This window comes from Gymnoscopelus microlampas, assembly GCF_963454915.1.
Source record: "Gymnoscopelus microlampas genome assembly, chromosome: 8".
Classification (NCBI taxonomy): Eukaryota; Metazoa; Chordata; class Actinopteri; order Myctophiformes; family Myctophidae; genus Gymnoscopelus; species Gymnoscopelus microlampas.
In genome coordinates this window covers 44699637-44712417 of record NC_139945.1, presented here as the reverse complement: position 1 = coordinate 44712417, position 12781 = coordinate 44699637, and the positions used below count along the sequence as shown (strand labels likewise).

The window sequence follows — 12781 nt, the reverse complement described above, 5'->3', positions numbered from 1 at the left end:
AGTAGTATTGCATAATTATTTTCAATGGACTATAAGACACAATATGGACCAATTATTTGTTTTACCAACATTGAGAACGCACAGGTGATTGTTTCACGCAATCAATTCTCAACCTGTTATTTTGGGGTGCGCTGATTTCAGCACACCCCAACCCCCTCTTGTGTGTTGGCTAGTGAGGCGCATCCTAGCGAGACCTGATAGAATGGGTTTCATTGCGCGCATACTGGATCCGCGCATACTGGTTCTTATCAGTGTGACGTTGTCTGTTAAGGGGTCTATTCAATAAAGCCAGATAATCTACACAATGTTAGTTGCACAGTCCACCACAGTAGCAAAGGGCAGTACACTGAAGTGCTGCCTTAACACATCTGCGTTGTCCACTGCATCCCTTTTTCCAACCACGGCGGAGGAGTTCCCGACAGGCCAGGCTCGCTTCTGTGTGGTCCAGTGCACTTCCCATCCTCCAGTCAAAATTAGAATCAGCTTTATTGTCAGATCACAGGTTTACAAGTGTAAAGAAGTGGATTCAATTATTTGTATTCACCTGTCTCCTTCCTCTTACACCGCCATTCACCTGGGGATGGGAGGGATGGGAGGGGGGAGTCCATCAATTGTTCTGCCCTTCTGGGTGAATAGCTGCTTCCGTGCCTGATTCACTGATGCCTGGCCGCTAGTGCGGTCATAGAGCAATACCACAAATCGCTCCAGAGGCTCCATCCAGTCATCTATCTTGTCTGGGGTGGCAGCTAAGGAACTAAAGGCACGTGTGACGTCACCATAGGTTTTCCAGGTCTCCCATGCCGTCTTCTTGCCTCTGCCTCCAAGAAATGACACTGTGTCACATCCAGTAAAGGCATGGAACATGGGTAAGGCTAAGCATCGATCTGGGCCTAATGCCCATGCCATCTCATGAGCTGCTAAGTTACGGAAACTTTTCCCAGTTCCAAAAGCAACCCACAGCTCAGTCAAGTGGAGGCGTTGGGCTGCCGTTACTGCCAGGACCAGCACATCCGTGTCTACTGTGCGTATTGTCACCTTGCTATACCCTTCCTTCACAGCATCTTCTAGGTGTAATACAATCTCGGAACCCAGAGACACACTAAAAAGGAAAAACAGCGACCTCTGCTGTTCTTCCTCCTGAGTGTGACTCTGGGACAATGGCGACGCAGCACATGTGCGCAAGGAAACAGGGTTTAAGTCTGCCTTCACCGCTCCACTTCCGGTGGTGAGCTTGCGTTTTTATTCCGACTAGATAACATTTCTACACGGAACACTAACACCACTTCTCCCAGAGAACATGGATGGTTTTGGTTATAAGCCCACTTGTTTCTATGATGAATGAGTAAGTTCAAATGTGAATATCATTCCGTGGTTTTCTGCTCCACGGACGCTATTGTTAAATTAGTTTCGGTTTAAGTTTCGAGTCGGGAAGGATGACGGACACGTGAATCCCGCCCACTACATTTGATTGGATAAAGCGCGGCCTCTGAAGCCACGCCCACTCCCACACAGTGTGTACACGTTTTGACGAACCTTCAAGACAGATTCCAATGCAGTGCAGAATCTGTTCTTGAGAGATTAGGTGTAATATGACGCGAGTATCAGCCTCCTCATGTACTGTAGTTAGTTAGGTAGTTACTAGCATGTTGTAAATAGTACCACTGTATTCCTCATCCTTGAAAATGTAGGATTAGTCACCAGAATCAAGATCCTAGGTGGTCTAGAACCTGAGTTATTGGTAAAATAACAGCAGATGGAGGCCATTTTGGAAAATGGCTGCCATGGTTACCACAGGACAAATCTGCGATGGCCCTATAGCCAAAAAAAATGTTCCTTATGGCATGCCCTAACTGTCTGTTTCATGCTTTTATCGTAAAGTTCCTCTACGTAAGCTTGAGAACATACACAAAATCTAGGAAAATAGAACTCCTGGAAAGGCGTCATTTTAAAGATGATGTCCATAATGGCTGCCAGGAGCTAAAAAAAAAATCTATCAAACTAACAATAAAACGTCACACTACAAACATATTGCATTCTCTCCATATTGCACTAAGGTGAACTGTGCAAATTACTAAAAGTGCAAATGTGCTGTGCAAATATCATTCAATAAATAAGGGTTATATGTGCAAACATGAGTTACAGAGGACCTCTCTCTGTTACAGTTTGTCATTTTCCTTCACCAAAAATATATGTTAAAATGTTTATTTTATGTTTATGTTAAAGGGGCTACACCGTGAATTAAAAAAAAATATATTATATATAAATATTGCCCCCAATACGTTTTAAACAGGTTGTAAGCCTAAAAAACATCCAGATATTTTTTCTCACAATCTGACTGTCTGTCATTCCAAGCTTTTTCAGCTGCAATACCAAAACGTCCTATTGGGCAGGGGGGTGCTACTGAGCAATTCTGTCTGGCCATCATCAATGCAAAATCAGGGCAAGTGACATCACTTGCCCTGCCATTCTGAAATGGCCTGTTCAGACACGCCCATTCAGGAAATCCATGAAATGAGCATGAATGACTGAATGTAAAAAAAAAAAAATTTTTTGGGTACAAGAGACACTGGAGAGCCCAAAAAATACTAAAAACCTAAAAAAAATGAAATTCATGGTGTAGCCCCTTTAATAAACACAAAATGTTTTTTTATTATGTTCCATTTCTACTACGTAGTATAGCTGTATAGGCTTTGACTAAATTGATTTACAGTAGGACTTATTTACGCGACTAAAAGGGCTAAACGAAAGTGAGGGGCATCAGTTGTATTTTCAAATCATTCCGATGTACAGACCAGCGGGAGAATTTGAAAATTGTGAGAGCCAACACACAAAGATGGGAAAACGTCGGTGAATGAACTCAAATGAAACTCGGCGAGGCAATGAGAGCTCTGCCGAGGACAGAGGGGGATGGAGAGAGCAGGTCAACTGATCGTCTGTGGTGTCCCAAAGACCCGCCGGGGTTAGGCGATAGGATATGATAGGATAGTGAGCCAACAGTCTGTCTCAAGAGACTAGCATGTCATTATAACATGTTTCAAACATAATTAAAACAGGCAATCCACAAAGTCACAATGCGACAGGCTGCAGTGTGAGGGAGCTAGCCTAAAAAAGAGCTTACACATCCACTAGGAATATAGGAAAATAGCAGGTAAAAATAAGAAACGGAGTCTGCACACTGGAATGTGACTTGCTCCGAGTAAGTTTGTTCATTTCTTAATTGCTTCCATAATACAGCTTCTTAAGGTAACTCTCCACCAAACAGACTACAATTGACTGGTAGTCGATTGGCAAAAGTTGGCATTTAGTTCAGCACAAACTGTCGGCAGATGTGCCCATTGTTGTGCTAATGCATTTAGTTGAAAGCCTGGCCTGCCAGTGTTGCCAGGTCTGCTTATTATAAGCGACTTTGGCCTTGTTTCCCCGTTAAGGCGGTTGTAAATAGGGATGTTCCCAGCGTTTTTTTTCACTGACGTGCGGTGGTGTAAAGTAACTAAGTACATTTACTCAAGTGCTGTACTAAGTACAGTGTACTTAAGTACAATTTTGAGGTACTTTTACTTTACTGGACTATTTCCAATTGTCTATACTTTTACTTCTACTCCACTACATCTCAGAGGCAAATATTGCACTTTTACTCTACTCATTCAGTGCCAATGAAATAAAAAAAAATGTTGCAAACTGTGCCAGCCAAAAATACATAGTAAAAAAAGTGCTCATATTTCCAGGGGGCACGGGCACTGGCCAATCACAGCGCGTTGACAACTGGCCAAACACAGCACGTCTTTTCCAGGACTTGTCAGAATCTAGTTGTCCCGCCCCCACCTGCCTCTGATTGGTCTACCGAACGCCCCCTTCTGTGACGGACGTGGAGTTTCCAGCTTGCCCCCCGGAAGCGGAAGCGTGCCCGCCATAGAGACGCCTCAGAGCCAGAGGAGGCATCTACCTTTATATGTCTATGTCCCCGACTGTATGACCGCAAACATTTGAAAATTGTGGGAGGCAACTGTCTGGCCACGCGAGACTACTCCACGGCTATTCCAGTTGACCAAAGGCTGAACAAGTTCGGTCGCGCCGGAGTCGGCCGATTAGGTCACGGCGGACCCCTTGGCGTCGGTCGCGGACCCCCTAACCAACTGACCGACGATATCCAACATTTCCCGACGCCGAGTCGGCTCAAAATCGGTGTGGTGGAAAGCTAGCTTTAAATTAATTGATTTCCAAAATTCTATTCTAATCTTTATTTGGGAGATCAGATTTATTCAATAGCTGTTCAAATTACATCTAGCTTTAAATTAATTGATTTCCAAAATTCTATTCTAATCTTTATTTGGGAGATCAGATTTATTCAATAGCTGTTCAAATTACATTAGGAGTGATTTTCATTAAACAAAAAGAAAATAAATCCTCCACATTTATAGCACAGTACATAATTCCACACAATTAACCTAGAAATCACACATTTCATTGAGCTAATCTTACCTGTGAGCCTTGTCCTGTGCTGACATTGCCTATGTTGATGTGAACTGTAGAAAAAATGGGGTAGAAGAAAACATGTTATTTTAGTCAATGATACAAATATAGCAATATGGCATAGAGGTGAAATACATACAGCCTTAGGGCTAGTTCATGCTTGTCCTAAATAGGGCCATTGCAGGGAGAGGGAAAAAAAACAACCTTTCATTATTTAATTTCTTTTTTTTTTTTTAGGAAAAAGCTAGTTAGGGAGATATTTACAAAATGCCTCAAGCGCCACATTCCCTCTGTCTGTGTCTAGGTTAAGTTTGTGAGAAAACTGAGCACCATTTGTCTATGCAAGTTTGTAATTGGAGCCTAGAGAGCCTCTATCCAATTATATTGCTATTGATTCTAGAGGCTAGAAAGTCTTCACACAAGGATTCCCAGGGTTTAAAATCAATACATCAAAATGGCAGCATTTTTTAGGGTGAATTCATATACTAGCTTGGAAGAAAAAGAAGGAAAAAAAGCAGTTGTGCTGGAACAGTATGAACTGCAATATCATTGCGAAGTCATATTTCCGTTTCTATCACACAAAAATAGCCATCAGTGGGCAACAGAGTTTTGACTGAACTGAAAATACACAGACAGAAATCGGCTTATGGTTGAAAAACTCTATTACCTAAGACACACATGGTATGGTCCTATTTAAGATATTTTATATTTTAGATCTACATACAACATACATTCCTGATAATCAGCCTTTTCCATTATGACTCAATCTGCAAACATATTTTGAACAATATAATTAAAGTACTTGTGTTTGTAAGGAAAATACCAGCAAAACAACAGAGACACATGCCACTTGTTTCACAGGGGCCAAAATTACAAACTATATTGTACAAATCTATTTTCCCCATGTCCCTCCCCTACAAAAAACTAATGCAATCAATGTAGCTGTCAGACCAAAGTACTGTAATGAATCTGCTAGATGTATGGAGAGTATCCAATGAAAGCATTTAGGCATATGAGAAATTCTTACGGTTATTCCCCCCCCCCCCCCAATTAACCACCTTAGGCTAAAAACAGGATATACAAGTACAATATGACATTTCTACTTAGGATTTCAAAAATGTTTCATCATTTTCCATAGTGGTTTAAGATCAGAAGCTGAAATGAGCTGAATTGCTTTCAGAGCATGTAGTGTGGTCTCGTCAGGTCTCACTGCTTCCGTCAGGAGAGATTAAAAATGTAACATTTGGCTTGAAACAAAGCTTCCTGCAGGAATACAACCACGTTCACAAGTCACAACACAATCTGCTACATCTGTCAGCATCACAAACTTCTAGTCTTTTCATGAAAGACCCCGGAGAAGGAGGAAGACAGACACAAACAGAGGGGGTTGGGAGATGTCTTCATGATGTTGGGAGATCTTCATGTGTGACCGACCGCCAAGCTCTACATAACCAGCTGTGTTGTTTCTTACTGCGTCTCCAAATGAGTTACACACAGAGGACAATGCATCTGCTTTGATTTTAGTACAACAGGAAATTATACCAAATGATTAAAACCAAAAATATTTTTAATTTGAAAGATTTTGAACAAGCTTTTTCCTGTCATATATTTTCTAGTAGCAAAAAAAGCTGATGTTTTCTCAATAACGAAAGGAACACCTGATTGGCCTTAGTGTAAATTCTTATCTCTTAAATTCTCAAGAGCACCAAAGAAAAACACATTTCCGTAGCTACTCAAAAGACTGAACATAGGCTCTTTTTTCTGTAGTTTTGTGTGAGGAGCACTTTGTGGAAAGGGGGTACTAATGGCCCTTTTTCGATGAATTGCTAATTAAGAACAATTTCTTATTTACAATAACGGCCTGAGAAGAGGCATCAGGGATACCACGATTGCGCATGTGAGTCTGCCCCAGCACATTTGGTGGCAGTTATGGATGAGTATGCTTCTCATCCATTTTCCATCGGGGACAAAACTAGCAGTTAGCAACTGACATGCATTTCGGGTTCACCGGTTTGGCAGCAAGCGGTTAAACAATGTAGTTGTAAACATGGTTGAAAACACACTTTAATATAACTGGCACAGACAGAGACAATTAAGTACTGGTACTATTTTGGGAGGGGGAAGAGTCCTTGATAGAGGATAATGATGTGTAGTTAACCAGCAGAACTTTTGTAGCTCATTCCAGTAACTAGCTGCTGCATACTGGAATGAGGACTCGTCAGGGCAGATCAAGCAGATCAAGCTTAAGAGTTAGGTTAACTCTTAAGAGTATTAAGAGTACAAAATGTATTATGTCATCAACAATAGTCTAACTGTTTGCAATTGTACCTGGCTATTGTTTACATTTGTCACCTATGGCTAGCAATACGATTTATTTTCACTTGTGTGGTGCGTAATTGTTAACTAAAATGGCCAAAGAGACCGGAGACTGGCTGCCATTTTAGTTCTGAAACTTTTTTAAACAAGGACCCCATTTTAATGGAGACATTTTGGGTGATCCCACATCTTACAGTGCCATTTCAAAGTAAAGCATATAAAGAAAGCCTTGTAAATACATTTACAACACTGCGATTCCTGCTGATTTTGTATCTCATCACCATAGTTTAAAAGCTTCTGAAAAGTGCTTCTGTACACATTTGTAAATGGAAGTATATATCTGTTGCCAGAACCTTAATTAAAAAAACAAAGAAAATGCATTCGCAGGCCATGCTATTCAAACACAAATCAGACTTAATGGAAAGGATACATTTGTCTTTTTTCAGTTGTCAACCCACCGTCACCGTCCCACAACCCATAGTTTGAGAACCTCTGCTTCAGACACACACGTGTAGTGGACCCACATGTGGGTCACATGTGGGTCCACTACAAAATACTGGCTGACATTACGTTACTGCAGCTGTGCAGTACACAGTCCAGCTGAGTTATTGCTCAAAGCTCTCAATAGCATTAATCTGCTAAACAGGGACACTAGGCTATGGTTTGCCGTTTCAGAAACAATAAGCAGCTACAGTAAAGTTACATTTCAGATAATCTAATGTAGAGCTTGAATAACTTAGTAACAGAATACATATGTAAAACCTTAGCAACCAACCACAAACTGACACTCCATCCTCAGACTACTAACGCGTCATATTTTAACCCTTTAAGACAGGGAACGCATCTGTGTCATTTTAGATTTCTTTGGGTTATTCAAAAATAGCAGATCAAGCTCATATGAGCTTGTAGATCTGCTATATTTTTTTTAATCGTGAAAATGTGTGCGAATATTTGAATATATATATATTTTTAAAGGGACATTTGTAACTCAAATGTTTGATTCATGGGGGTCCCTGGAACAACATATTTTGAGATGCTGGTCCGCGGCCAAATACATAGCATTTTGGATATTACAGCAAAACACGTTTTTTTTTTTTTAATTAGGATTTAGAAGACATTTGTTGAATGCCCAGAAGCAACGATTTGAGTTACAAATGTTCGCTCTAAAAATATATATATTCAAAGATTTGCAAACATTTTCATGATTTTTCAAAAAATAGCAGATCTACAAGTTCATAGCGCGGCACTCGTGCCACGTTATGAGCTTGTATATCTGCTATTTTTGAATAGCCAAAGTATAAGATAATGGTTAAAGTGGTTAAAATCGAAAATGAGAGATGCGTTCCCGGTCTTAATGGGTTAATAACATCACACATATCATAATCAAAATTCTACATTTGTTCATTCTATTTACATGGATAGTTGTTTTATACTCATTAAAGTACTCATTATTAAAGTTAGTTTGAATTAAAACAAATCAAAACAGTAGTAATGTATTAACAGACATTATTCTTATTAAGACTATTATAATAAAGACAACATGAGGTCTCTTTCCAAATACAGCCATTCCAGAACTGGACTCAGGTAAATGCCATGCCACTTTTCTATAATACCCTTCTGGAATGGGGTTTTGTCTTTTTTATCTGTGATTTTCACACTCTCAGAGGTAAATTAACACTGCATATTTTACTGTGTAGATGAAATTGTTGGGAGGGGTGAGAGGATTGTTTTATAAATGGAGGTGTCAACAATGATGGTAAGTTTACAGATGAGAACAGATTACTTGTGATGTGTCTGTTACAGAGGATGTGCAGCAAACCTACATTTCTAGCTTTACAAGGACTACATTGCACTACTTTCTTGTTTTATAAACATAATTTATATGGTTCCCTCATAATTTTGTTCACAGTAGTTAGTTCATCTAGTAATAGTTGACAAATATTTGAAGGTCTAGTAGAGTGAAAAGTCTTGAGCTAATTATTTTGCATTGTATGCACTACAAATTCAGTAGTGTCATGATTAATTTTACCTTTTGAACAGAAATGATTTGACAGAAATGATCCAGACACTTTATCTTTAGAAAAGTCTGAGTGCAAATGTGTGTGTGTGTGTGTGTGTGTGTGTGTGTGTGTGTGTGTGTGTGTGTGTGTGTGTGTGTGTGTGTGTGTGTGTGTGTGTGTGTGTGTTCCGCTTGTCCATTCATGCGCGACCTATGAGCAGGACGGTACGCACCATGAGCTGTCGATCAAATCCACAACCACAAGAGCCTCCATTCTAGGAATGAAATGATCACACAGTGCACAACACTGGACCAGTCTGAAGCTGCAAGGAAAACTGGCTTTTCTTCCTTTTGCAAACCACTCACTGTCACATTCTGTCTTCTCAAATAGTACCATTGGTGAGGACATTCTTATTTTCACCATTAAAGCTTGTTTGTGCTGTGCTGCCGAGTGCCGACAAAGTTCAACTTGGCAACCTGGTACCCATTAGAACATGACCCACACTGTATCCTACCACATGACAAAGAGACAGTCGCGCACATCTTTTAAATGGCTGCAGCCACTATAAAAGGACTGCACATTGCCAGACATGACTGTCTGGTGGATCTGGTCTCAGACAAGAGACCATAGAAGTACAGGAAAGGACAACAAAAATGTACAAACAGCACTGTAAAACTAGACTGGTTTGATCACAATGACACACATGTCAATTCACTGCAAGATATTCCAAATACCCCAGATATTGTGTTCATTAATGAACACAAAAAAATGTTACTATCTTGGAAATAGGCTGCCCATTTGATTTGCATATGGACACTTTCTTTACATCCAAACTTATGAAATATCAGCCTTTGGTGGAACGTATTATGGCCTTAGGATATAACTGTCAACTTATTATCCTTCTGTTTAGGAGTCTGGGCCATGTTCACAAATGTGTGCTTTGTGGCCTGCAATTGGGAGGATTGCAAAAGACAAATGCAAAGATGTTGGCTAAATACTGTTCTGTCTCAGCTAGTATGGGCAGTCTGTCTATCTGGAGAAGACAATGTTTCATTTATCCTTGAGTAGCTAAGAAAAAAAAAGAAAAAAACATCTGTTGAAATTCTGAATATAGTAGTATCATGTCATCAATGTGTTATCCTCTGTGTTAAGCATGTGCAGCAGTTCTGGTTTGACCGTATAATGTAACCTTCTTCTGATCAGTGTTTGGATCTATCATGTATTGCACTTTTTGTGCAGATCCAAATAAAATAAAGTGTGTGTGCGTGCGTGCATGCGTGCCCGTGTGATGTAAACATGCTGATAGAGTTTACATTTGTATTCCTGTATGTTGCAATCATTTATCAGTTTGACCAATTCCAAAATATTTCTACTAAAGAATCTGAAATGAATAACCTGTCTAGGGCAAATCATGCTCTCTAGCCGTATTGAATCGCACTACAATACAACACACACAATCATCTTACTACATGTGGGGTACATACTGTAACTTAATGAATTATTAGCTGTCCTTGTTTGTTACTGTTAAAAACATTACAAAGTTGTTCATTCACTTAACAGTCTGTTGACTGCATTGTGTTTTATCATATTGGATAGGTTTTTCATTTCTTAATAAAATAATTTTACTTTTGAGTTTTCTCGGATATTGTTAATATAATGAGAAGGGGTTATTAATAGAACTACGTGACACTTTAGATATAATCAAATCCCTGAAATGTTGTGGCTTTTTATTTTTACATTTATATTTATATTTTTGACATTTAACAGACACGCTAATGTAGCAGAGTAGCCCTGCCCAGCCTAATATCTCCCTTGGACCATGGATTTGCTTTTGAATGACTTCCCACACACAAGACACAGGTTTGAATCCAGATGTTTATATGGGGGGGGGGTGAATGTAGTAGTAGAGTAGTCGTGGCCATAGCCCAGAACCCCAGGAAGTTCATTGGCCAGGGGGGATTCACCTTTGGCAGCATAAGCATTATATATTTTGTTTCCCATTTGGAAGAAACCAGGTGGTTCCAAAATGACTTAATATGAATACTGCAATACACTACCATATATTCTTACATCATAAGCAAACAATTGTAAGATATATGTTTTAACCAGATCATGCAAGTACAAAAGGAATGAGATAATTATGACTAATGACTCTGTGGTGGGAAACTATCCTACATGGCCTGCAAATAACATTTATGTGAGTTTCCAGACATGTCATCTTCTATTGTCTGCAACCCCTCTTTTTTCTCAATATAATGACATTGATTAATTAATGAATATCTTTATATTCACAACTAGTTTCCTATGGTTGGTCACTACCAGTGGTGTTTTGGTGCACTCTACTCTACTGTAGAAACATATTGTATTCTACTGTATAATGTAACGACTGTGCCTTGAACATAAATAATAGAGTCAGTACAGTTGTTTTGCATTTCCACGTGTGTCAATGTTGTGAAGCACAGTGCATCACATTATCTCAGTTGTTTCATTATTCGATTCTGGAACTAATGTAGCAGTTAAAGTCATTCCTATTCCAAAAAATGTCCTTCGAACAGTGTGCCTCGATTAGAATTTAGACCCCCCCCCCCCCCATTCCGATGAGGGCTGTGAGTAAAATAAAATAAATCACTGCTGAAATACGGTGCAAGAAACAGCAACTATTAACGTTCGTCCACTGTCCGTGAATTAAGAATATGACCGCAAGCGTTTTGTATTAGATTAGAACAAACGTGAATACATTTATGTATTGTTAAAATGACAGACTTGGATTTCATCAGTTACTTTTTGTTAGCCGTCAAAATAACAGACAATATAGTTTGTGAATTTAGTGCGCGAACCCTCAGGCTTGATTTTCATATCGACGTGGTTACTGTTGTTGTCAGAGTGGAAGGGAAGGTACAATAAAGATTATGAATCAAGTGTTCTTTTAGGCATGCTGTCCGTAAAGAATACACTTCGTGCTGTTCTTCCACTTCGCCTCGCCTTCAACTCATCAGGAAGTTAAAAAGAATCATGGCTTCACTTCCAATGGTGGTGGTGGTAAATACATTACTCAAGTATTCCTGTACTTAAGTACAATTATAACATTACCCACTTCAGCCCTACATATCTGCCATTTTCAAAAGATTGTTATACATTTGAAAACTTGAAACGTGAAATGGGACATTCTGCACAACGAGTACTTTCTACTTTTGGTACTTTAAGTACATTTTGATACCAATACTTTTGTACTTTTACTCAAGTAAATTTTCCGGGCTTTTACTTGTACCAGAGTATTTCTAACATTGCAGTATTGATACTTTTACTTAAGTAAAAAATAATGTGAGTACTTTTTCCACCACTGTCCACTTCTCAACAGTTAAGAAAACACAGCGCTGCCTCTTCTCACCGTATGATATCTCCAAACATTGTCACCCAACAGTCAGTACAATCGCTTTTAAACACTGATCGTCCAATGATATGATCTACAAGACTGTCCCACATTGTTGTAGAGCTGCTGCCTGTCCTACCACAGTCCTGTTTACATTATGAGGGTAAAGAAGTGATTCAATACTCACAAAATGACAGGAAAATCATACACCGTGCCAATTTGTGCCCGGTGACAGCACTGTTCCACAGCATCCTTAAGAGTGTACGCAGGGTCCTGCTAGGAGATATATAGCGGAGGCTTCTTGCAGCCTTGCAGTGCGATCAGCCTTTTTGACACTGTTGGAGAAAGCTTTTTCTCTTCACAATTTCACGGACAACGGGGGAGTGTGTAGTCTGGAAGCACTTTCTACGAGGCGTAGGCGCGCCCTCTGCAGGCTGAACGTACGGTGTGAGTTTAGAAAGAGACACCAAATGGAGGCCACTGTAGTGTAGTAGTGCAGGGGTCTTCAACGTTTTCAGGCCAAGGACCCCCCAGCTGAGAGAGAGATGAAGCAGGGACCCCCTCTATATTGCATAAAATTGTGTTCCAGATACACTTTTTCTGCTTTCCCCCCCCTCTACACCTA

The 12781-nt window shown here is 39.8% G+C and overlaps 1 protein-coding gene across 2 annotated transcripts in view; it reads right to left on the bottom strand.

Annotated features, from left to right (window-relative positions):
* b3glcta (beta 3-glucosyltransferase a) overlaps positions 1 to 12490 on the bottom strand; it is a 65296-nt gene extending 52806 nt beyond the window's left edge. For both annotated transcript variants that reach the window (XM_084064912.1, XM_084064913.1), the window contains exons 1-2: positions 12344 to 12490; positions 4480 to 4523 (exon numbers count right to left, since the gene is read on the bottom strand). In XM_084064912.1, coding sequence (XP_083921038.1) covers positions 4480 to 4523; positions 12344 to 12407 — 108 coding nt within the window. In that variant the 5' untranslated portion in view covers positions 12408 to 12490. The remainder of the gene's footprint in view (positions 1 to 4479; positions 4524 to 12343) is intronic.
* Between the last annotated feature and the right edge of the window lie 291 nt (positions 12491 to 12781).